The 24270-nt window shown below is 34.7% G+C and overlaps 1 protein-coding gene across 50 annotated transcripts in view; it reads left to right on the top strand.

The window, feature by feature from the left end:
* The window catches only part of TTN (titin), a 324829-nt gene that overhangs the window by 181666 nt on the left and 118893 nt on the right, over positions 1 to 24270 (top strand). For 39 of the 50 annotated variants that reach the window (XM_069068526.1, XM_069068527.1, XM_069068543.1 and 36 more), the window contains 24 exons: positions 16 to 99; positions 183 to 263; positions 409 to 507; positions 858 to 941; positions 1054 to 1137; positions 1285 to 1368; positions 1777 to 1863; positions 2819 to 2941; positions 3679 to 3753; positions 3975 to 4052; positions 4328 to 4411; positions 4828 to 4911; positions 5183 to 5263; positions 6073 to 6147; positions 6514 to 6624; positions 8721 to 8795; positions 11691 to 11768; positions 13190 to 13264; positions 15006 to 15095; positions 15550 to 15609; positions 15852 to 15941; positions 21201 to 21251; positions 21860 to 22261; positions 23386 to 23664. In XM_069068526.1, coding sequence (XP_068924627.1) covers positions 16 to 99; positions 183 to 263; positions 409 to 507; positions 858 to 941; positions 1054 to 1137; positions 1285 to 1368; positions 1777 to 1863; positions 2819 to 2941; positions 3679 to 3753; positions 3975 to 4052; positions 4328 to 4411; positions 4828 to 4911; positions 5183 to 5263; positions 6073 to 6147; positions 6514 to 6624; positions 8721 to 8795; positions 11691 to 11768; positions 13190 to 13264; positions 15006 to 15095; positions 15550 to 15609; positions 15852 to 15941; positions 21201 to 21251; positions 21860 to 22261; positions 23386 to 23664 — 2514 coding nt within the window. The remainder of the gene's footprint in view (positions 1 to 15; positions 100 to 182; positions 264 to 408; positions 508 to 857; positions 942 to 1053; positions 1138 to 1284; positions 1369 to 1776; positions 1864 to 2818; positions 2942 to 3678; positions 3754 to 3974; positions 4053 to 4327; positions 4412 to 4827; positions 4912 to 5182; positions 5264 to 6072; positions 6148 to 6513; positions 6625 to 8720; positions 8796 to 11690; positions 11769 to 13189; positions 13265 to 15005; positions 15096 to 15549; positions 15610 to 15851; positions 15942 to 21200; positions 21252 to 21859; positions 22262 to 23385; positions 23665 to 24270) is intronic. The other 11 variants (XM_069068514.1, XM_069068518.1, XM_069068510.1 and 8 more) reach the window with 11 other exon arrangements.

Genomic DNA, 24270 nt, shown 5'->3' with positions numbered 1-24270 from the left:
CTAATATCTTTAAAGTGCCTGAACCTCCCAAAGAAGTCATCCCTGAACAGAAAGTGTCTTTAGCTATCCCCCAAAAGCCAGAAGCACCACCTGCTAAAGGTACTCACTGCATATGCTGTGCTTGACATAGTGTCCATTTGTCTGCAGTCTTCCTAAACCTAAATATACTAATATCTTTAAAGTACCTGAGGTTCCAAAGGAAACTGTCGCGGCCAAGGTGCCTGTTGCTGCTCCTCCCAGGCCAGAGACTCCACCACCTGAAGGTACATGGCAAAAACAGACCAAATTAGGAAGGAAAGTCTGTCTGTCTACCTGTCTTTTTTTTGTCTAGAGAATGAATTTCTGCCAAAAATATTTTTGTAATTTCCATGTAAATTCTAACAGTAAAATTAGCTAATATCTTTAAAGTGTATGAAGAACCAGAGGAAATTACTCCAGAGGTAACTCCAGAGGAAGTATATGAAGAGCCAGAGCCAGAGCCAGAGCCTCCCCCACCACCGCCCAAAGGTACCCATGAGCCCTGCTCAAATATTTCAAATTCAGTCAGGATTCTTAACTCTTTTTCTGGGTCCTGGATCCCCTTGGAAATCTAGTGAAGCCTGTGGGTTCTCTTGTCAGAATAATGTCTTTAAATGAATAAAATAAAATACATAGGATTACCAAAGAAACCAATTACACAGGAATGGGATAGCAAAATATATTGAAAACCAGTTCATGTTCAACATCAGGTTAAGAACCCTACCTTCAGAAAATGATACTTTCCACCATTATTCAAAAGTCTGTGTATAGTGAGATTATTTTATGTTTTCTACCTGTCTTATTGTTTCTAAAACATGAAAACACTAATATCTTTAAAGTGCCGAAACCACCCCAGAAAGTGGTCCCAGAAAAGAAAGCCCCTCCACCTGTTGTCAAAAAACCTGAGCGACCACCTGCAAAAGGTACTTGTCATAACTAATAATGTTCTTCACATCGTTATGTCCTACAAATATACCTGTTTTCCCCATTTCTTCTCAAAACTGTGATTTTTAAAACTACTAATATCTTTTAAAGTGCCTGAGGTACCCAAGGAAGTGGTCCCAGAAAAGAAAATACCTCCACCTGTTTCCAAAAAGATAGAAACCCCACCTGCCAAAGGTATATCTAATTCTGTTGAAAAGGTTTTGAGTTTGAGGGGAAGGATATGGGAGGAGGATTCTGTGGGTCTTGAAAATTGCTTTTTTTTTCTTCTGTGAATATGATTCTTTATAAGTCCTAAAATTCAAAATACTAATATCTTTCAAGTGCCTGAACCTCCCAAAGAAGTTGTTCCTGAAAAGAAAGTGCCAGTGGCTGTCCCCAAAAAGCCGGAAGCCCCACCTGCTAAAGGTACAGACTACTGAGATAACTCTGAAGAAAATCATTCTCTTCTGACCTTGCAATTTATGTGTTCTTTTCCCAGTACTCTTGATATTGTGTTTATAATTTTTTAATTGGATTTTTAAAAAATTGAATGATATGACCAAAAAAACCTTATTATTATTCCTTTAGCAACTTTTGATAAGTTCCCCAATGTGTTTGAAAAGAATTTTTTATTCTTTATCATCCACATTCCTTTCTTGTCATTACCCTTTTTGACGTGATCCAGTGGCAGACTTTTCCCTTTAGTTATGAATTCCTATCTTTGGATCAGCCACCTAAGGCAGCTGTACAAAATCAGAATCCCACTTGTGTACTCATGTTAATGTCACATATTTCTCAAGTTCCCCAAAGTAAATTTAACTAATATCTTTAAAGTGCCAGAGGTGCCAAAGAAACCTGTCCCTGAAGAGAAACCTGTTCCTGTTCCTGTTCCCCAGAAAGTGGAGTCTCCTCCACCAGAAGGTACATGGGGGCCCACATATCTGTTTACTGTTTCTGAATATTTAGAATTGGAACTTTTATTTCTCTTCTGTTCTCTTGTTTCTGCTTAATAATTTCTTAAAGATTTGTCTCGTGTTAGCTCTCTTATTTAGCTCTGAGAATTCCTAGATCTGTAATTTCGGGTTATCTGATCAGAAAAAATCTGAGCACAGCTCAGGGACCAAAATGAAACCTGATTTTTCTCTAATATATACAGTGGTTAATAAAAGAGGGAGGATGATAGGTATGGATGAAAGAGCAGAAAGTGGGTATGAATGAGAAAATCACCTTCAAAGAGGGGTTTTTGTTCATGCAAATAAGAAAAACATAAAGTGCACACAAACCTGGCTAGCTTTTAATTTTTAATCAAACTAGAAGTAAACCATTGTTAGGAAGGTTATTTTGGCATCCATATGAAGAATTAGAAAGGAAGAATTGGAAGGCAGGAAGATTAGGAGGCTATCAGTAGTGGTCCAGTCTACAGAGTAATTTATGAGGACCTGAACTTGGGTGATAGCAATTGGGAGTAGAAAGGTCATTTCAAGAAATGACAGGACCGACAATTAAGTGGATGTAGGAGAAGAGAGGGAGAGAGAGAAAAAGAGAGAAGTCAAAGATGATTTCAAGGTTTTGATTGGTCCAATGGTGGTGGTGAACAGAAACAGAGAATCCAGTAAAGGCAAAATGCTGTTCCAATTTAAAATGTCAGTTTGTATGATGTTATTCAATCTTAAAATTTTAAACTCTTATGTGATGTGATTCTCCCCATATAAAATATGAGATGATGTGTATATATATATATGTATATGTGTATATGTATACCTGTATATTTGATACAGTTATAAACTACGTGGTTGGCATTTTTGTATGTCTACTGATATAGTTTAGCTTTGAAAATAGCTAAAGATAAAATTAAAATTAACTAATATCTTTAAAGTATATGAGGAGCCTGAAGAAGTTGTTCCTGAAGTAGAAGAACCTGAAGAGGAAATACCAGCTCCTGAGGAGGAAGCACCTGTTCCCATCCCTGAAGAGCCAGCCCCACCACCACCACCTCAAGGTATAAGCCAATGCTAGTTATATTTGGGAAAATCTTTGACTCCATTAAAAAAGATATTGCTTATCTTTCTGTTAAGAAATAAAAAGAGAATTCTGCCTCTTTGCATGAAATCATCAGTCATTTATTAAGCACCTACTGTGTACTAAGGTCTGGAGCTACAAAGAAAGGCAAAACACAGCCCCTGCTCTAAAGAAACTCACAGTCTAATGGGGACAGCAACATGCAAACAACTACCTTCAAATGAGATATATATTGGATGAGTTGGAGATTAACTCAGAGGAAGGGCACTGGTATTAAGGCAGATCAGGAAGAGCATGAATACTATTGAATTCCTGAACATTAGATTTTGTTGGATGTAAAAAGCTATTCAGATCCCTCTGTTCAGCAATTGAATTAATTCAGCATGCATATGCTAAGCCACCAACAGACTGCTTAGCAATGGTATATTTTCTGAGAGCGATATCACAAACTTAGATAAATTCTTTGCTTTCATGGAATTTAAAGTTTAAAAAATAAGGGGAAAAAGACAGGTGAAAGTCACTTCATACTCGAGAATGCAAAGTATATGATGTTAGGCATCCATCTTAACCAAGAGGCCACCACCCAGACAATGTGCATGCTTACAGTCCTTGCATTTGTCAGCAATCATCTTTCTTGGTTCTCCAAGTCTGGTGCTAAGTAAAATTTGTGAAACCTTTAAATATCATTGAATCTAAAAGAAACTCTTTTCTTTAAAGTGCCTGAGGTCCCCAAGGTCATCCCAGAAAAGAAAGTGCCTGTTGTCAAAAAACCAGAACCTCCACCTGCTAAAGGTACATTTGGAAAGGGGTTAATGGTAAGGGTGGGAGATAGAAGGGGTGGGAAATAACTAGCTCTTCTTGTGATGATGTCCATGATTTTCTCATTTTCCTTGCTTGTGTTATATGCAATGTGTATTATGATCAACATGTTGTCTAGATATGAGTCACTTTTTGCAAAATGTTTCCCATGTCTTTCAAATTTCAAAAATTAAATGAAACTAATATCTTTAAAGTACCTGAGGTGCCGAAGAAAATTGTCCCAGTGAAGAAAGTTCCTGTTCCTAAGGAGCCAGAAGCACCTCCAGCTAAAGGTATCTACATTATTGTTGCTATAATGATGAAAAAAATCCTCTTCCTCTAATCTTTGATAGTCTAGTAGAACCTCTTAAACCATGTTTATTATTATTCTGTATGATTTCATTTCTTTATGTCATTATTTTCTACTTGTGGCTAATTACACTTTTGGTTTGTCCCACTTAATATTAACCCTGTCCTAGTAAGCTTGAGTTTCTTTCTGTTCCTAATACTTTGTAAATTCTTGAAATTCTTTAAAAACAACAATATCAACAAACTAATATCTTTAAAGTGCCTGGATTTCTCAAGAAAGTTGTCCCACCAAAGAAGGAACCTGTCACTGTTGAGAAAAAACCTGAAGTTCCACCAGCTAAAGGTATATGTCACAAAGAAAAAAAAGCTCTCTTTTCCTTTGGCAGTTACAGATCATTTGAGTGTTTCTTTATGTTGTGAGCTCCATATAAATTATCAGTCTGTTTCTGCCAAGTCAAGTGTCTTAAGAGCATAATGGCATAATGCATGGTATATTTTGATAAATGAATGGGTGAGTGAATGAAGGTGAAAGCAGAAGAGAAAAAAAGACATGATACTTGAGGAATGTGAATGAGAACCAGCTCTTTACTGGTTACCTTAACCATTGTTTATGTCATGCTTTGGGATAGTTCTGTGGAATGTTGTCCAATGATGTCATGCCAGACCAAGCACTTTCTTTTGTGTTACATCACCTGGACTTTCTAGAATTTTGTGTGCTTCTTAAATTCTTAAAAGTAAGAAAAATTAATATCTTTAAAGTGCCTGAAGTACCCAAGATAAGGGTCCCAGAGAAGAAAGTCCCTATTGCCGTTCCTGAAGAACCAGAAGTTCCACCAGCCCAAGGTACCCAGAGCTACTACTTAAGGCATGAACAGATCACCATCACATTGTCTTCTTAATTATCTCTCTTTACCATGGAACTGAGTCTTGTGTTTATGCATAGTCTGTTGTTGTATTGATATGAACAGCTTATGAATGCTGGGAGCCTAAGGGTCTCCTTAAGGGGGAGGGGGATTGTGTTGAATGTGAGATTGCTGCTTTGCATCTTAACATTAAAAGAATTGTAGCAGATTTGGTTTTGGATGCCTTCTAAAGTAAAATCATATTTTTCAAGTGGAAGAGTCTCCTGAAGAGGTTATTTATGAAGAAAAAGCATCCATAACCATTGGTAGGAAGGAGACTCCTCCTACTGAAGGTATTTTTAAAAATCTTATGTAAAATCTTGTGTTAAGAATATCAAAATATTTAGAGGGTGATTTATAATAGTAAATCTCAAAATAGTCCAGTCCTCTCTTTATCACTTTCTCTTTCAAATACTTATGATCTTATTAGAGCTAGAACAGCGAATATGATCATTTGTTGCTAATAAAAGATAGACAGACAGACAGACAGACAGACAGACAGACAGATAGATAGATAGATAGATAGATAGATAGATAGATAGATAGATAGACAGACAGATAAATAATTCCCATAGACCAGAAAAGTATAGTCTGCACCACTACTATGGGAAAACTGAAATTGTTGAAAAGCCAAATGTACAACTGAGGATACCTTAAAAATTATATTTTCTATTTCCTCAGAATACACAAAATAAATAAATGTCTTTAAAAACAGAGAAAAATTCCTAAAAATATGCTAGAGGTTTCTGTCTCAAGGTAAATATATATATATATAGATATATATATATATATATATATATATATATTACCAGACTTTACAACTCTTTGAACTTGTGGGCATGTGTGTTTATCTGTGTGTACTTGTTAACTATAGTTTTTGTATCTCAGTATCTTATATAACTGGTACTTTGTAGAAAGAAACAGTTGTTTCACCCTCTGTCAGTTATAGTTACTTTTCTTAATGGGGGGGGGGGGTGCAGTAAGGAAGGGTAAGACAAAGTCGAGTATTTGTAAAATCACGAGTCATGATAGAAGACGATTGTGCTGATACAGTGGTCTTTAGAAATGACAATCCTATATCCCTTGTCAATATTCTTTAAAGAACGTGAAATCATAAAGCAGATTGAGCCTGTGGTACCAGAGCCTGAGCCAGAACCTGAAGAAATACCCGTGAAAGGTATTCAGATCATTAGGCTTAAATCTATGCCATTCCGCATAATCATCTTCATCTTGAAATGTGTATTTTTTCATAGTGTGCTGCCAAATTGTACGTCCCATTGAATCTGTCCTTGAGATACTCTCGTTTTAGATGTGCACTAAATTCTTATAATTCAGTGTCATTTGTTCAGTATATTTCACGTGAAATGTGGCTTGTCTAAATGTGTTTCATGTCATGAAGAGAGTCTGCTGTATCTCTCATTTTCTGTACAGAAATGTGTTACTTGTTTTATGTTATGCATAGATAAGATGGCATCTTTTTCTCATCTTGACATGCCTTCATATATATCTGCTAACTCTCCAATAAAACTCTTTCAAATAATAGAACCCGAACCGGAAAAGAAGATTCCTGAGAAACCAAAATTCAAACCATCACCCCGGGCCCCTGTGGCTGCACCAAAGGAGGATATCAAAGAACAAATGGCCCAGCTTAAAGGTACCAGCGCGACTGGCTTTCAAAGTGCTCTTAACCTGCTCCCAAGCTTCTGATCGAATTGAGCAGTGCTTCCAAAACTGTGCACTATTTTGGAAGTGCATTCTCTCAAGCATTATTACTCCTGGCTTATTTAATCAGGTGCTTTTTCTGCAGTTTCTAATGCTCATGCCTTAATTTCCTTCTGAAAAACAAAACAAAACATTTATCGCTGTCTAATAAACCCAAGGGACCATGCTAAGTGTTCAGGGTTTGGGCAGATATATTATAATCTAGCAAAGGGATGAGGGAAGTGCCAAATAACGATAATACAAGGTAGAATATTACATATGTAATTAAAGTGTTACAAAGATAGGGTTCCTGAAGGTCAAGAAAAATAGCATCACACTGGGGAGGTGGGGGGTAGGTATAGTTAGGACTTCTTGAAGCTTGCTAATCTTGCTAACCTGAAAGCAAATGAAGAAATAGGCATTGTCTAGTGCCCATCAAGAAACGTTTGATGCAAAGAATAGAAAAAGTGCCTATTTAGACAAGCTCTTCATTTGTCTTATATGATCTTGATTCTGAAGCTTTCCATTCTGATTTCTTAAATTCTTTCTTTATTGCCTGATTTCCAAGACTGTTTGCCTGCTCATTGTGGCCTTAAGCATGAGGAATGTGTATGTGAATCTTTAAGGTGTTTCGTGCCTTCATTGCTTCAAGAGATTCCTACCAAAGGCAGAATTTTGTTCTTGAAGAATGTTATGTTCCTCCAAACTTTCATAAGGGAAAAACATTTTTATGGTGCCATAAATCTGATAAGTATTTACTAGTCACTTCAGAAACACATAAAAGGCTCTTGCTATTGAGCACAAAATGGTGTCATTCAATGTTCATTTTAATGCCACAGTGATAATCTGGCTATCTGATAGGAGAAATGGTTCAGGGATCATCCGGTACCTCTGGGTTCTATTCTCAGGTTTTCCATTGATTAGTCCATTAAATATCAGTTTCTACTTTTTGTTCTTTGATTTTACTTTCTATGAATTTCAATAATATGCCTTGATTTTACACACACACACATATATATACACATATAAATATATAAACATACACATATATATCTAAGAATTTTTGAGAGCTATTAGATAAAGAGAAATGATAAATGTCATATTTTAAACCTTTAAGTACCCTAAATAAGAGTATTTTATACAGTGTTATCAGATTTCCCAGATTAAATCACTCCAATTATAGATGGACGTTTCCCCCACCCAATTTTAGAGGAATAACTGAAAATGTCTGGGCCTCTCCTGCAATTTTAAGTTTTCTTCTGTCTCTACCTATCTGCAGAGGAGATAGCTTTCCAGTGATATTATAGAGAATTTCTCTACCCCTCTTGAAATCCATGTAACTGAACTGAATGAGGGAGGATATAATTGCTCTTGGAACTGTAATGAGTGCGGATTGGCTTTAGGTTAAGGGATAGGAATGCCAAAGTTAATATCGAAGTTAATTTTTTTTTCCATTTTCCTGATGCCATGAAGCCTGAGTATGGCAAAATAATTATCAAAATCTCCTCTTTTCAACCCAGAATACTAGGGAAAATTGGGGATAGTAGAGTTTATTTCAATTCCACCTCAGAAAATAACAGGACACTTAAATTTAATCAGCCAGATTATACAAGTTAAATTGAGGGTTTTTAACTCCATTTAATTCCAAAAACATTTATTTTTGTGCAAAGCACTTTGGAAAGGGCATTCATTTGCTCATTAATCATTGCCTCACTGGACCAAAAGTCTTAACCTGGAATGTATAACGTATACCTAAAGAGAAAATTTTGCCTTGAGAATTTAACACGTTCTTCAAGGGATCAAAATAATCTTCCTGAAACAATCTTGAACTTAACTTTCCATCTCTAATTCTGGCTAAAGCCAAAGTATCTTGACAGTTTGAATGTTTTCTGTATCTTCTTTGGCACTTTTTAATGGCTTTTAACATGGAATGGCTCTTAGCAAAAAAAGATAAAAATATATTCTTGGGACTGGGGTATTTTTCTTAAATCTCTTCTGAATAGTAGTTTCAAAATGCAACTATTAAAAATCCAACCATCTTCTTTAAAGCTGTTGTAAAGAAAAAGCCTCCTGAAAAACCTCCAGAAAAAGTTCCAGAAAAGGTGGAGTTTGTTCCTCTAAAAGGTATCTTGTCAATGCAGAAATATATTCATATACATTAGAGAGACACTGGCAATATGGTTTTGGTCTTCTTACTTTATATCTCTAAAATTTATCTGGACATTATGGAAAATATATTCATATATAGGTTCCTCCATCATGCTTTCTGCTCTTCTTATATCTGTAGAACTCTTGTTTTCATGGCATATTGCTTTGTGTACACATTATGGTCATGCCAACATCATCCATTCACTCCCTTTTTTGTGGCATTCCTGTCAAAAAGTCATGGGGGGGTGGGGGGGGGGCGGCCAGGTAGCACAGCAAGTAAGAGCACCGGCTCCAGTGTTGAGAAGACCTGGAGATCGAATCCCGGGCTCAGACACTTAGCACCCACCCAGAAACACCTGGCCATGTAACCTTGAGCAAGTTACTTAACCCCAATTGCTTAGGGGCGGCCAGGTGGCTCAGTGAGTAAGAGCACTGGTTCCAGTGTTGGGACGACCTGGAGATCGAATCCCAGGCTCAGACACTCAGCACCACACCCAGAAATCACTGGCTGTGTAACCTTGAGCAAGTTACTTAACCCCAATTGCTTAAAAAAACAAAAAGTCATGGGGGTCATTGTCTTGATTTTCCAACATTTGTATAAGCATTAGACATATACACATAAATTACATCATGTTTTCCTCAACATGCCTCCACTGGATGACTGAACATGTGTAGTAAGACAAAAGAAATGTTCTAGGTGAAAGTGTTGATTTTCAAACTGATAGAAATCTTAAGAGTTTTCACTTCTATATCCTCATTTTGACAAAAGTTATAAGAACTAATACAAAAGCTTTCTTTTACCTAAGTGAAGATTATGACTATCTAGGGTGGGTGTCTTTTCAACACCCTCATGATTTTTCTCAAGGAACATATTTAATTTGCTTTCTCTTGATTCCACAAATATTTCGTAAATGCAACAAACCGAAATGAATTAGTCTTAAGAAAAGGCCAGTGCAATCATAGATCGATACTTTCAGGAGTTTCTTTTGTTTGCTTTTAATTTTTAAAATCATATTCATAAATAAAATTAAGGCAAGTCTTTTGAAAGAAATGGTAAAAAGTATGTCAATGGAGATATGATTTCATTGGTGGAGGACTTTTTCCAACCAATGTGGGTTTCAATCCTTCCATGTCTTAGGTAGTTTTATGAGTTGCTATGATCAAAATCTTCATCATCTTCATAATCTTCTGGCAACAAGCCTCCTGGTGATAATGGTCTCTGACTTTTAACTAGGTTTGTCCTCAGATAAGTGACTTTTGCTTTGTAGGGCTTTGCAGAACTTGTGCCATGGTGGTCTTTATGCCAAAATGAGGCATCAGAGTGGGACTTTAGTGGAGAATTCCATTGCCCCATTTAACAGAAATAAAAATAATATTACACTTATTTACAGTAAATATAGTTGATGGTATTACCCCATGAATAAACATAATTAAGCCTTTAGGGTTGAAGGTTTAGATGTTGGCTCTACAGCTGATTCATTTGGTAACTTTGGTCAAGTTATTTAAATGCTTTGTATCCATACTTTTCTTTAAATTGTGGATAATGATGATTTACAAAATAAGGCATTAAAGCTGTTTTAATTTAATTTTAAAGCATTAAGATGTTTTAAAATATTCAGGCCACTACAATTGTGTATAATGAATCAGATTCCCAGATCTCAGTAATATATCTACAATAAAATAATCGCATAAGAATTTATATTATATAAAATTCACTCCCAAAAAATGTGAATTATAAAAAGGGATAAAATGCAATTTTTCTCAGCCCACTCTATTGAAGAAATCATTTTGCTTACCATAATGTTTGACCCACGAAAATGATTAGGGGTTAAAAAGAAGAGTTGTAAATCAAGCCCTATGAAAAGATATTAAACAATAATACATTTTTCATCATAGATAAAAAAATTCATTTTTAAGTCTAAGAAATATACTTACAAGACATTAAAATATTTTAATTGTTTATTATAAGTAATTTATTTCAAAATAATTATTTACATATTGCTTTTATGTATAATTAAATTACATTATACTAAAAATAAAGGGAGGTTCTTTTATCACATAAGTATTTTTAATGAATCAGAAATGTCTCATCTGAAGCATGAAATAGCAAATACCCAATAGAAAATTAGAATTCATGTCATGGTTAATGAGTCTAATTTCATACCATATATAACTTAATAATATTTTAAATTTAACCCTTACTGAACAAAGAATCCTTAGAACACAGAATGTTAACCCTTGGACAGATGTTATGTTTTATTACCTGATGTTCAACATTTCACTGGTGACAAATCTCCCCATACCTAGCTCTATCCTTGGATGGGTCCTTGATCAGCAAGTAACTTTTGTCATTACTACCATACTTAAAGTTTACTAAGTTTGATAGAACCTTGAGAACTTTCAAGGCTGACACAGTCTTGGGAAACAAGTCCAGCATTGCCTAAACCCCAAGTTGCAACACAAAAGTAGCCCTTTTTTTTAATGGAAGTTTGATAAAGTTAACAATGACAAATTTTACATGGTATTACAGATCCCACTATATTGCATTATGGTGCATATGCATACACTTTTATGCTAAATTCAGAAAGTTAGTGTTATACATTTATTCATTTTTTATACAATTGTCAGTTCTTAGTGTGCCTGAAATTTCACAATAAGGCTAGGTAATGGACATTTTTAAGAGAAAAGTTTAAATGACAACGTAAAGTATAATAATATTTATTGTACCTATCAGTTATACTTGTGTGCCATAATTGCTTCTTGGTGATATATATCTAAACAATTTGTTATAGGGAACACTTTTTATTGAGCATATTTGGTTTTTTTAATGCTCTAAAACAGTTTCACAATTTACAATCATATTCTTTTAAGCACCTGGTGAAAAGAAAGTTCGAAAACTACTTCCTGAACCTGAACCTAAGACAAAGGAAGAAGTTGTTTTGAAAAGCGGTATAGTATATTTAGCATCCTGTCAAATTGGGGAGCTCTGATATTGGACTTGAAGGCTTACAAAGACTTTCTGTGCTTTTTAAAAAATGATTTTCTGATATTTCAAATTAATTGGAATTAAATTGATATGAGGGAAATTATCATTGTAAAGTATAAGCTTTTAAAAATTGTTAAAGGAGACAGAATCTTTGTGGACTTTCAAAATATTTTGAAATTTATATTAGGATTTTTTTTTACTAAAATTAAGGTCTAAATTTAGGATAATGTTACAAACTAATAATAATAATGAGAAACATTATTTCTAGTGATGGCATATTATAAGGAAATCAAAGTAGCAGAATGTTGCATTCAATTAAACATTTAGCCATTAATTTAATATATGTGTTAAAGTGGGATGGAGGTTCACCAAATCTAATCTGGATAACACTAGAATATAACTAACTTTCACTTCCTATTTGTAAAAGAATTTGAATTAACAGCATATTGTTAAGCACAAAAACTAAGGGGGATTTTTCATGGTATTGGTCCCAATGTCTCCTTATTGCAGGGGTTCTTAACATTTTTTTGTTATGGATCCAGGAGTTTTAATTTTTTGGTATGAGCATTTATGCCTTGGAAATTGGAAAATGCTACAAATCAGACAACTTATTTTTTTAGTGATTGACTAGGCTTAAGAAAGTGATAGAAAAAAAACAATGTAGACTAAATTTAAAAATGTCATGTGCATATACTTATGTATACATATAAGTATATACATATGAATATATATTCATATATACATATGAATATATATTCATATATACATATGAATATATATTCATATATACATATGAACATACACATGTACATATGTGTGTATTTCCCCCACAGAGAGCCAGACATTAAACATTTACCAGCACACCTTTGCATGAAACCTTTTGGCAAACTCATGAACCTTTCCTCAGAATAATATCTTTAAATGCATAAAAAGAAATATATAAGATTACAAGAGAAACCAATTATATTGAAAAAGTTTAAAACAATGCATGGATCCCAAGTTAAGAACCCTTGTTAGAAAATCAATCTCAAGACATCTATTATGGTTATATCCCTTATACAAACCACACTAGCACCTGTTAAGAATCTTCTTTTAGGAATTAATACTTGAAAATATTTTTTAGAATGTGGTGCTATTTAAGTTAATATAGTGCTAGAGTCTTTTTCCTCTCCAATATTTAATTAGATGGATGAAGACTATACATGCAATTATTCTAATGATTATTGGAACCTTTGGGTTGCTTTATGTTCCTCTATAGGCAAACATTCCAGGGCTCTAAGTTGCATGCTGTCTGTTTCTCTGCGTTTTGTACATTATGTGTGAACTTCAACCTCATCTTCATGATCACATCATGGTTTACAAATAAACCTTTTTGTCTTTAAAGTTCTTAGAAAGAGGCCTGAAGAAGAAGAACCTAAACTAGAACCTAAAAAAGTAGAAAAGATTAAAAAACCTACAGGTAGGAAGAAACATTATAGTGACGGTTTATGAAACTGATTTTTTACAAACAAAATGAGAATACAAAAGGTTTATCTCGTAAACGTAACTGGAATCAAATGTCAACATTTTTATCATCCATTGCTCATTTCATCTGTAATGTAATTCATGCTTTACCATTATCTGCTTTCTGCTTCCATTTTTTCATATTTGTTTATGCTTTTTTTAATTTTAATATTTTGGAATTTGTTATTCTTCCCCATATTGTTTCACTTCTTCACTGAAATTGAAACAATTTAACTGAATTGAAACAATTAGATTATAGATCTAATGGTACCTTCAGAATGCCCAAGTTTCGATGGGTTGGCACCAATATTGAATTGGCCAATAGAAAGCATTGAATTTTATCAGTTAAATTGTTCCTGGGTTGATTTAAAGAATTTTAGGACTGAGTTGTCATAGTGACTCAATAGTATCAGGGGAAATTTCATAAATTCAGTGGGAAAAATGCCCAGGTAAATTTTGTCTCAAACTTCTTTTTCCAAAAATTGGTCAGGTTCCTGCTGAGCCCCTGTACTCTGCTCCCAAACAGTTCTTTTCCAATCCCTGTTGTCTAAAGGGTCCCCAAAATAAGCCTATATTTGGTTTGATTATGTGTTATTAGTTTTTTTACCCTGAATAGTGCTTATACCATGTGTTTGTTTTTTTAAGTAAGAGTTGTCAAAGGGTCCCCATCTGAAAGACCCTTAAGAGACTGATTCAAGGTTAATCAAAGATTTGAACCTATTGCAAACTGGTTTAGTTTAGAATTTGTTTTACTACTCTGTAGTCTCTCCATGTCAAACATGAACTCTCATGTTGACAGAGAACAGACTCTCCTCTGAAAGGATAACCTTTGTACAAGAAATGACCTGAAGTATAACTGGAACTCCTGCTTTTTATCTATTATTAGTAGTTTTAGTATAGTATTACCACTATCATCTACATTGTGGGATTGGGCCTTGTTTGTTGGTACATTTTCCTACAGTCACAGATTGTAGACAAGTAAACTGCAAGGTACCTGAAAGCTCCCTTTAATGTTCATTCAAGTCAACAAGTCTGTATTGCAGACTTTATGTATATACCTTCCCATCAGTCCTCTTTTTGCCTGCCCCACTAAATACCAGGATTTAAAGTACCTGGATATGACAGCCTTGCAGTATAGTCCATTGTCTCACTACTCCATAACATTTGGCATGGGGCTGAACACTGAAGTCAAATACCTTCAGAATAAAAAGGATCAAATGAGGACATCCCAAAGAAATAAAAGCCAATTTCAAAACAATACAAAATCAGTTAATCCCTTGAACTAATCCTTTATGGGTAAAACTGGGCAAGAAGTTAAACATCTATTTTTTGCTAGTTGTCTTTTTCTTCTACCTAGAAACACCAGAATATTCCTGGCCACAATAAATGAATTGGAGAACTTGTAGGAAATTATGGTAGATATTATTACCAATGTTGCCTTTTGATCCTTAGTAGTACAAACTAGTGACAAAAATTCTTGGAAGCAATAATAGAAAGAAACATGGGAAGAGATAATAGAAACAAATAACAATAGCCCCAGTTAAATTTTAAAAAACACACACACACTAAACTGTTGCTTTCCTACCATAAAAACAATGGAATTTTATTTTCAAAAGTTCTTTTAACATGATATTTGTTGTTAAATGGTAGCCAATGGAATGGAAATTATATTAAAAGATACATTTATGATTTTAAAGCACCAGAACCACCAAAGAAGGCTGTTGATGAAGTTGAGGCCCCCCCACCTGTCACCAAAAAAGAAAGGAAAATTCCAGAACCAACAAAAGGTACAGATATTGGCATTTTCCTATCACTAGAATGTAATTATATGTTTCACGAAAAGATAGTCTTTGAAATGCCATTGTACCAACCATAAGTAATTAATTCATAAACTAAGTCAGAGCTTTGAGTTTTGTTGGCTTTTTAAAAATGATATTTGCTCTCACTTTTGATTGGCTAATGATTAGCTCTTTACCATGTATTAATGATTTTAAACTAACATATAAAGATGTACATTTGGGTGAAATAATACAGTTAAGTTAAATTATACCAGTAAAGGTCAGTTTGCTGCTTATGGCATTTTCTTTTCCTCTTTACCTTGTTTAAATGAAAGGTAAAATGATTTATTGTCAGTAACGGCCATGTGCCTAAACAAAATATTTCAACTTCCTGTTTCCCCCCCTCCTTTATGGCTTTTGGGGAACATCATGGTAACCTTTTTATCCTGTGGTCTCCTTTAAGTGGCTGAAATCAAACCAGCAATACCTCTTCCTGCACCACCTGAACCAAAACCTGCACCAGGTAAGAACTTCCATGAGGATATTTGAACTCCATATTCCTACATGTCATTGTACAAAAATGTTAATTCGCTGCTGAATAGAACAGAAATCAAAATCATATATCACAGATGGTTATATTGCTTTGATAAGTGAAATTGCAGTTTTTATTTTCTCTGGTGAGCATCTAAGAGGCTGCTAGAGTATCAGATTAGGGTTCATGAGGTGAATGCAGATAAAGTTAATGGGATGGAAATCTCTTTACAGAAGTAAAAGTTGCTAAGCCTATCGAACCACCACCAGCACCAGTACCAGCTCCTACCCCCGTGACCGTTCCAGTTGTTGGAAAGAAAGCAGGTATTTATATTGCTTTGATAAAGTGGTTTTTTTTTTCTTACTAGTGAGACATGGGTAGACCTTATTATATTGTAATTTCACTGCACTTTGTCTATAGAAATGTGTGTATCATTTATATTTTTGTGTTGATCAAGCACATTTCTGTGAAAGTTCTCTGTCTCTGACAATCTTTATATTTAAGTATTAAATATTTGGCCTTTACAAATTGTCTTTGTTGTGTCTTGGTTAGTATGTACATTACTGTGTTGTGTTGGTTTCTCTGTATGTTTTTTCAAGTGAGTAATAAACATGTTCACTCTTGGTGAAGGTGCCAGAGAAAGGAGTCCTCCTCTTCCTTATTGAAAGAGAACAGTATGGTCAGGCACAAATGCATCTTGTACTTCCCCAGTCTCACCCTATAAGGCCCACTGCTCAGGAAAAACTCTGAAGGTTCAGTCTTCAAAACCTTAGATATAAGACAATTAATAATAATGATACAATTAATGATTTTTCCACATATACATTCAAAATGGCCTGGTAATCTTTAAGTAATAAAATGTTAGAGCAGAAAGGTCCTCAAAAGATCACCTCTTCCAAGCCTCTCATTTTAGAGATAGTCTGACTGAGGCCACAAAAGGAAATTTGCTTATACTACGACACAGAGCAGAACCCATACAGGTTTTAGGATTGTTCTTTTCTCTCTATGCTATACTGCCTCTAAAATTTAGATTTGAGAATCCCATATTCATATATGGTCTCTTAGTCTATCAACAAGTGATAATTACTTTAAGAATCAAGAAGGGCTTGGTCCGGTTTCTGAAAAGAAAAATTTTCTGAGTTTATCACCACATCCTTAGAAAAGTCCAGCAGGCTTAAATGTACTTGTGATTGTGGCCAATGTGATGTTAAAGGGGAAAAGTGTTATATGTTCTTTCCATTTCAGATTTCTATTTGAAATTTTTATCTTAAGATATTTGTTCCTTATACTTGTGCTTATGGAATATTTTTTCTACTTTTGACCTTCTGTAATTTAAATGTGACACCTTTATAGGTGCAGAAAAACATGATGCACCATCCATTTTAAAGCAGAAAGGTATAATACAAGCCACCAAAGAGCCCAAAGTTGAAATACCTGGAATAAAAGAGTTGTCCCCTACAGGTGAGACATACCTGTGTATAAAGGACAATGTGAAACCCAAAGCATCTGAAAGGGTTAGAGCAGAAGAAACACCTGAACAAAGCATGTTACTTGAAACACCTGAGAGGATATCAAAGGATGAGAAGGGAAAAGATTTTCCTGGAGAATTACTTTCTGTCCATAAAGAATGTGAACAGAAAAGAGCTCCTCCTCTTCCTTCAAAAATAACACTAACAGTGCTAAATGCCCTAGAACATGTGGCTAAAAGAAGAGTGAGGACAATAAAAGGAGAATACAAATCCATATGTGCTTCTATTGAATTGGATGGAAGAGCTTCAAAAGAAAGGAATGAGGAAATGAAAATACGCATTTATAAGGAAGGTAAAGAAACACAATTGTCCAAGGAGACTGCTCATCCACTAAAAGAAACAGAAGAGATCCTTCCAAGTGAACGAGTACTGGATTCTTCTGAAAAGCTCAGTGCAACCTCCAAATGGAAATCTGACCTCAGTTATAAAGCTGCTGTGCCACAGGAAAAGAGAGAAGTTGAGAAACTTGGAAAAAAAGAAGGAATTTCTGAAGAATCGCTTCAAATCCTTCAGAAAAGAAGAGAAGACACTGGTTTTCTAGAAGAATCAAAGGATGTTCCTGTCCGGATGAAATATGACAGCATTCATAGGGATGATTTAATTAGTTATCCAAAAAAGATAAAGGAAATTGACCAGGTAGTTGAAGGTAAAGTCCATACATCCTGTTTGGACAAAGCTAGAGACTTATTCAAAGAGAGTCAGACTCTTATGGCAGAGGTTAAGGAAACAGAAATCAGTTTACAAGAGAAAAAAGCATTTGAACACAAAGAAAAAGAAGAGGAAGAGAGAAGAGAAGTAGATAGAGGGGAAATAGAAGTCAAGTCAGTAATGGAAGTACAAGTAAAGAAAGAAGGTGAAAATATAGCGACTGTAGAAGTAGAAATAGAAGGGTGTTCAGAAGCAGCAAAATCAGATATAAGAGTAGAATATAAATGGAAACCAGAGTCAAAACAAAGTATAATTTCAAAGAATGAACAAGATGATGAGCCTTTCATAGGAAAGGTTAAAAAATCAGATGATGTAAGTAATGTTATAAGCTCCAAATCTCCAAAGATAGTTCCTCCTTCTTGGTTCATGGTTATCAGGCAGAACGCACAAAAAAACATTCAGGTATTTCAAGAAATGCCTGAAAGTGAAAAGGAAGAAAGTAAAACTCTTCAAGTGAAGACGTTTGAAAGTAAATGGACTCCTTTCATTGTAGAAGAACCTACAGTTTTTGAAAAGGACCCTAATCTCACAAAAGATTTTAATCCAGAAGATGATATATCAGAGGAGGAAGAAGACAATATAAACTGGGATTTGGAACTGGCTGAACTTTCTCAAGATTCTGATGATCTTTCAGAAAATATTTGGGAGTGGGAAGACTATGAACTGCACAAAGGAAAATCTGATGGAAGGCGAGGTGAGAAAGGTTAACCCAAACTCATGCAAAGAGATCATCCTACATGCTTGGGTTTTGGAGAGGATCATCCTTTGATCCATTTGTGTTCGTTTGTCAGTTGTGTCCATGTTTTTCAGCAGTGTCCATCTGTCTGTCAAATTGTCTTATTCACATTCAAATATTCTCTATCCTATTTTTGTCCACTTGAGCCTTGATCCATCAGAGCAGCCAGGCATTACGCTTTTAGTTAAGTTTGGCATTTTATTTTGCTCTGTGTTAAGTTTTATCCTCTGGCATCTTGCAATTCATTTCTGTTTCATTGCTTGAGAAATTGATGTCCCACATTTCCCGTAGCTTGAACATATATATTTGCACTGAAGATGCATGATGAATGGTCCAACAAAAAGCCATAGACAGAAGCATGAAAAGTAGAAAGTGGAACAGTTATTAATGGAATATAGCAATTTTGCTAACTCAGTGAAAGCATTTTATTGCTTTCCTCACTGTCATGCATTTTATTTATACAACTTATTTGATTTTCTCCATTTAAAATATGTGATTTTAACAAGATTTTAAGACTTTAAAAATAGCTAGAAAAATATGAATTATTTGTGTGAGCTCTACTTTTTAATAATTATCAATGGAATTAAAAATACACTAGAAGTTTAATCCCTTTCTAATCACCTTTTTAAAAATAAACTGAATCTTGACTGAAATGGTAATTTTAACATATTCTAAGATAGTTTCTATCTTTTCTTTCTAGATTTACCATTGTCCCTTTCTCAAATGAGTTTTATTGTGCCTATTAATAGCATAGTTATAACTGAAAGTTTGATTCCAATTCCAGATTTACTTTTTTTATTCTAAAATTTAGAACATCAGAGCAGTTTTTATGAGAGTAGTTGCTTACTTCTAATGAATGATTGTTATTTCTACTTCATGCTGATGTATAGAAGTATAGTAGACAGACGAATTATCTTTTGGAGAGTTACTTCAATAATTTGGTCTCTTTGTACTTGATAAGAGCCTTGATCTCATTTATATGTGTGTCCTCTCCTTTAATGGATATTTTCATCTTATGTTTTTCTTATCCTTGCCTTTTGGATAAGTAAAAACTCCTCAGAGGATTGGACTAGATGATCTAAGATAATTAGACTAGAATGTCTAATGGAAGGGATAATTTTATATTTCAAGGACCCTGTGTCTTACTTTTATTGTCTCTCATTCTCATTACTTGACAATATAACCTTCTTTTCCAGCTATACCTAACCTTTGTAATGCCTTTTATGCCATTTCCCATGAGCAAGTCATTGAGGTTAATACACTATAACCCACTTATATCCACTATATATCTTTCCGTTATCTTTTGGGTTGCTTGTCAATTTTGGTTCTTACCAAATGATGTTTCATGATTTTCCATCATATTACCATTGCTCTAAGAATATAAATATTAAAAAGATTGGTTTTTGTAGCATCGGATATGCTTTTGATTTCAGAAATACAGAAAAGAGAAAGGGTTCTTGTTATTAGACAGCATAGAATGACTCGTGTACTTGCTGTTCTAAGGGTCTGCCACTAGGGGAGGAGGAGGGAAATCATCTATTTTAGGCAATTTCTGTCTACCTTCTTACCCAGACTTCTTAGAAATTTCCAACAATTTAACTCTTTTCTCAAGTAAATCAAACTATTTGTGAAATAACTGTATAACTAGGTCTTCATAAGTATGAAGATACTCGTGAGATAACATTCAGAACAATTTCCCTCCTCAAAATGGGAACCTTTAATTTTCTCATTACAATCTCTAATTTTTGCTCAAAAAGACATTTGTGATTTATTCAAAGATGATTCTGTAGCTCATGGTATTTAGAGCTGAAAGAGACCTTTGAGATCATCTAGTCCAATCCTCTCATTTTTATAAATGGGGAAAGCTTGGTGTAGACTTGTCCAGGGTCACCTGGCAAGAGGTAGCAAAGCCAGAGCTCGAACCCCACAACTATTGACTTCAAATACAGTGTTCTTTCCATTGAATCATTTTAAGGCACAGTTTTGCCCTGAGACATCACCTGCATTTCCTAGGAACATTTTTTTTCTTATAGCCAATTCAACAGATCACAATACAACTTTTCCCACCTAAGGCAAAGATAAAACTTCAGAAGAGTAAGAGAACTATGAGTTCACTGATGTAAAGTACACTTAATGAGTTACTTTCTTTACCAGTGCAAGTCAACATCTCCTTGCACCTTATACAAAACTGAGATGTTAAGTGATTTGCCCAGAGTCACACAGCTAATATATGTCAGAGGCAGGACCTGAGCCCAGGGCTTCCTAGCTCTGAGGCCAGTTCTTTATCCACTACACCACACTGTCTCTCATATATCCTAAAGGAGTAGGGAGAAAAATATACTGAGTAAAATTTTTCTTATTCAAGGTTAAAAATTTTTTCTTCTAATTAATCTGAAAATATTGTTATTTTGACCAGACTTTGATCTTAGAATATACTTTTTGACAGCATCACAAATATTCTACCCATAAGTTGTATAAATATTTGGATAGGTTCTTTTTTGTGTAAATATATATTGTGAAGAACATGCTGCTTGTCATTTTTTTTACCAGTTTTTAAAAGAAATTTAAGATTTTTCTAACTCTGTTTTTTTTTTAATTTTTTACTTCAGAAGCCAAAGCACCTAAAGAGGAAGCCGCCAAACCTAAAGGGCCTATCAAAGGTAAAAGAAACCAAACAAACTAAAAACCCAAAACTCTTGTTTGTATTTTCTAATTCACTGTGATAAAAATTCCCAAACTTCATACACAAAGACAAGGGTCAATAATTCATATTCACCATTGCTAACATATTCTGCTGAGACCATTTAGGAATCTGAATCTATCAAATTATAAAATTGTGTATAATACACAAGATGAAAAATATCTCTTGGACAAGGTGAAAGTACTAAGAAAACCAACATTAGACACAGTCTTGTAAATATTCAATGTAATAAATATATAAAAGCAACTTATGTACATTTTTATTCATGGTATTTACATTTAACAGATAAAATATTTGGACATTTGTATTAGCCTTTGTTTCTTCTTTTAATGTCAAATGATCCTTCCAACTTGAAGGTAAGCAATATAAATTAAAGGTGAATTTTCAGTTAGCTAACTCTGAATTTTATTTTCTCATCTTTTCAACTGCTTTATCACCATTTTTCTCAAGCTAGCAGCTTGGGTGTCTGATCCCCTACCCTGGTTATATATCACTTAACCACCCCAGCTTTGATACTCATTCAAATCTCCAAATTAAAGTTATTTTCTTTGTATTTCTCTCCATCAGGTGTAGCCAAAAAGACACCTTCTCCAATAGAGATGGAAAAGAAAAAGCTAAGACCAGGAAGTGGAGGCGAAAAGCCTCCTGATGAGGCCCCTTTCACCTACCAGCTCAAGGCTGTGCCCTTGAAGTTTGTGAAAGAAATCAAAGACATTGTCCTGACAGAAGCAGAGTCTGTTGGTTCTTCCGCCATCTTTGAATGTCTCGTATCCCCCTCCACTGCCATCACGACCTGGATGAAAGATGGAAACAATATTCGTGAAAGCCCCAAGCACAGGTTCATCGCAGATGGTAAAGACAGAAAGCTGCATATCATTGATGTCCAACTTTCAGACGCTGGCGAATACACTTGCGTTTTGCGTCTGGGAAATAAAGAAAAGACCTCCACAGCAAAACTGGTTGTTGAAGGTAATTATAAGCATTTCTAACATTCTTTAAATTCAGCTTTTCCTGAGAGTTCTGTGACAACTTAAGGTATAGTTATAAACAACATGATTACTATTTTCCAAGGAGTTCACATTTTATGTGAATTATATTATGCATATAATTAAATGTATAATGTGTGTATATGTATATAGTGTGTCTACACACACACACACACACAAATACAAAACTATAATAAGGCAACAAGCTTTTCCCAGTTGTTTTTTATAGTACCTTCCCTCTTAGATTACCCTTAATTTACCAACTCTATATATCTTGTTTCTACATAATTGTTTGTATCCCTCATTAGACTGTGAATTCCTTGAGAGTAGCTAGCCCCCTAGAGTGCTGGGCTTTGTAATCTAGAAAACCTGAGTTCAAATCTGTCTTTAGACACTTACTAGCTGTGTGGCTTTGAACAAGTCACTTGTGTCTCTCAGTGTCCTCATCTATAAAATGGGAATACTAATAATACCTACCTCCCAGGGTTATTGTGAAGATGAAGTGAGAAAATACTTAGCATAGTGTCTGACACATAGTAGGTACTATATACATGATAGTAGTAGCAGTAATAGTAGTAGTGATGGTAATAATTGTGGTAGTAGTAGCAGCAGCAGTAGTAGTAATATTAGGAGCAGTAATAGTAGCAGTATTATCAAGTAGAGGCAGTGATAAGTAATAGTAGTAATAGTAATAGTATTAAGTAGTGATAATAGTAGTATTAAGTAGTGGCAGTAGTAGTAAGTAGTAATAGTAGTAGTATTAAATACTGGTGATAGTAGTAGTAATAATAGTAGTGTTAATAGTAGTAGTAATGGTAATAGCAATAGTAATGGTAGTAGTAATAGTAGTGATGGTGGTGGTAGTGGTAGTAGTAGTAGTCGTAGTAGTCGTAGTAGTAGCCGTAGTAGTAGTAGTAGTAGTAGTAGTGGCAGTTTACTGGTGCTAGAATTATAGCAAGAATTACTTTTTTCTTTTCTTTGTATTCTCAGCACTGACACAAAACAGAAGCTTAATAAATGCTAGTTAACTAATTGACTACAGAGAGAGATAATACTTTTGATCTCGGAAAACTTAATAGAGGATAACATTTAAATTTTCTTCTGCAGAACTGCCTGTCCGTTTTGTAAAAACACTAGAAGAAGAGGTGACCGTGGTTAAAGGGCAGCCATTATACTTGAGCTGTGAATTAAACAAAGAGCGAGATGTGGTCTGGCGGAAGGATGGAAAGATCGTTGTGGAGAAACCTGGCAAAATTGTGCCAGGCATCATTGGTTTGCTTCGTGCACTCACGATTAATGATGCCGATGATTTTGATGCTGGAACATACACTGTCACTGTGGAAAATGCCAACAATCTTGAGTGTTCATCTTGTGTAAAAGTAGTAGGTAAGTGATCTCAAGTACAATTTGTTTTTTTCTTTGATGGATTATGATGAAGTAAGAGTGAAAGAATGGCGCAGCTGGGTGGTACAATGCACAGAGCACTGGGTCTGGAGTCAGGAAGACTCCTTGAGTTCAAATCTTGCCTCAGGCACTTAGTAGCTGTGTGCCCCTGGACAAGTCACTTAACCCTGTTTGTCTCAGTTTCCTTATCTGTAAAATGATCTGTAGAAGAAAATGGTGAAAACCCCAAATGGGGTCACAAAGAGTCAGACATAACTGAAACAAGAAGAGTGAAAAAAGGCAATTTTTAAAGTATTGAAATTTAGAATCAAACATGTCTAGAGAACGATAAATGACAAAACATGACTCACACATTCATGGCATATTAATTATGACCACTCTGAGATATTATTTTTCATTTATTCTTAATTTAACCAAGGGATCAGGAATTAAGCCTAAAGATCATACTCACAATTTTACTCCTAATAAAGGTGTCTTCAACACTGAGTTAAAATACCCTTAAAATTAGTTAAAAGTGCATTAAAACTTCTTTTTCTATTTAAAGCACATAATTGTGCCACAGGTTCAGTTATATTACATATCCAATTA

The sequence above is a fragment of the Petaurus breviceps genome, unplaced genomic scaffold (genome assembly GCF_028583685.1).
Source record: "Petaurus breviceps papuanus isolate PSGF00001 unplaced genomic scaffold, PetGlider_PUasm1.0 90763, whole genome shotgun sequence".
Classification (NCBI taxonomy): domain Eukaryota; kingdom Metazoa; phylum Chordata; class Mammalia; order Diprotodontia; family Petauridae; genus Petaurus; species Petaurus breviceps.
Note: the sequence above shows the minus strand (reverse complement) of the source record. Positions and strands in the feature narration are given on the sequence as shown.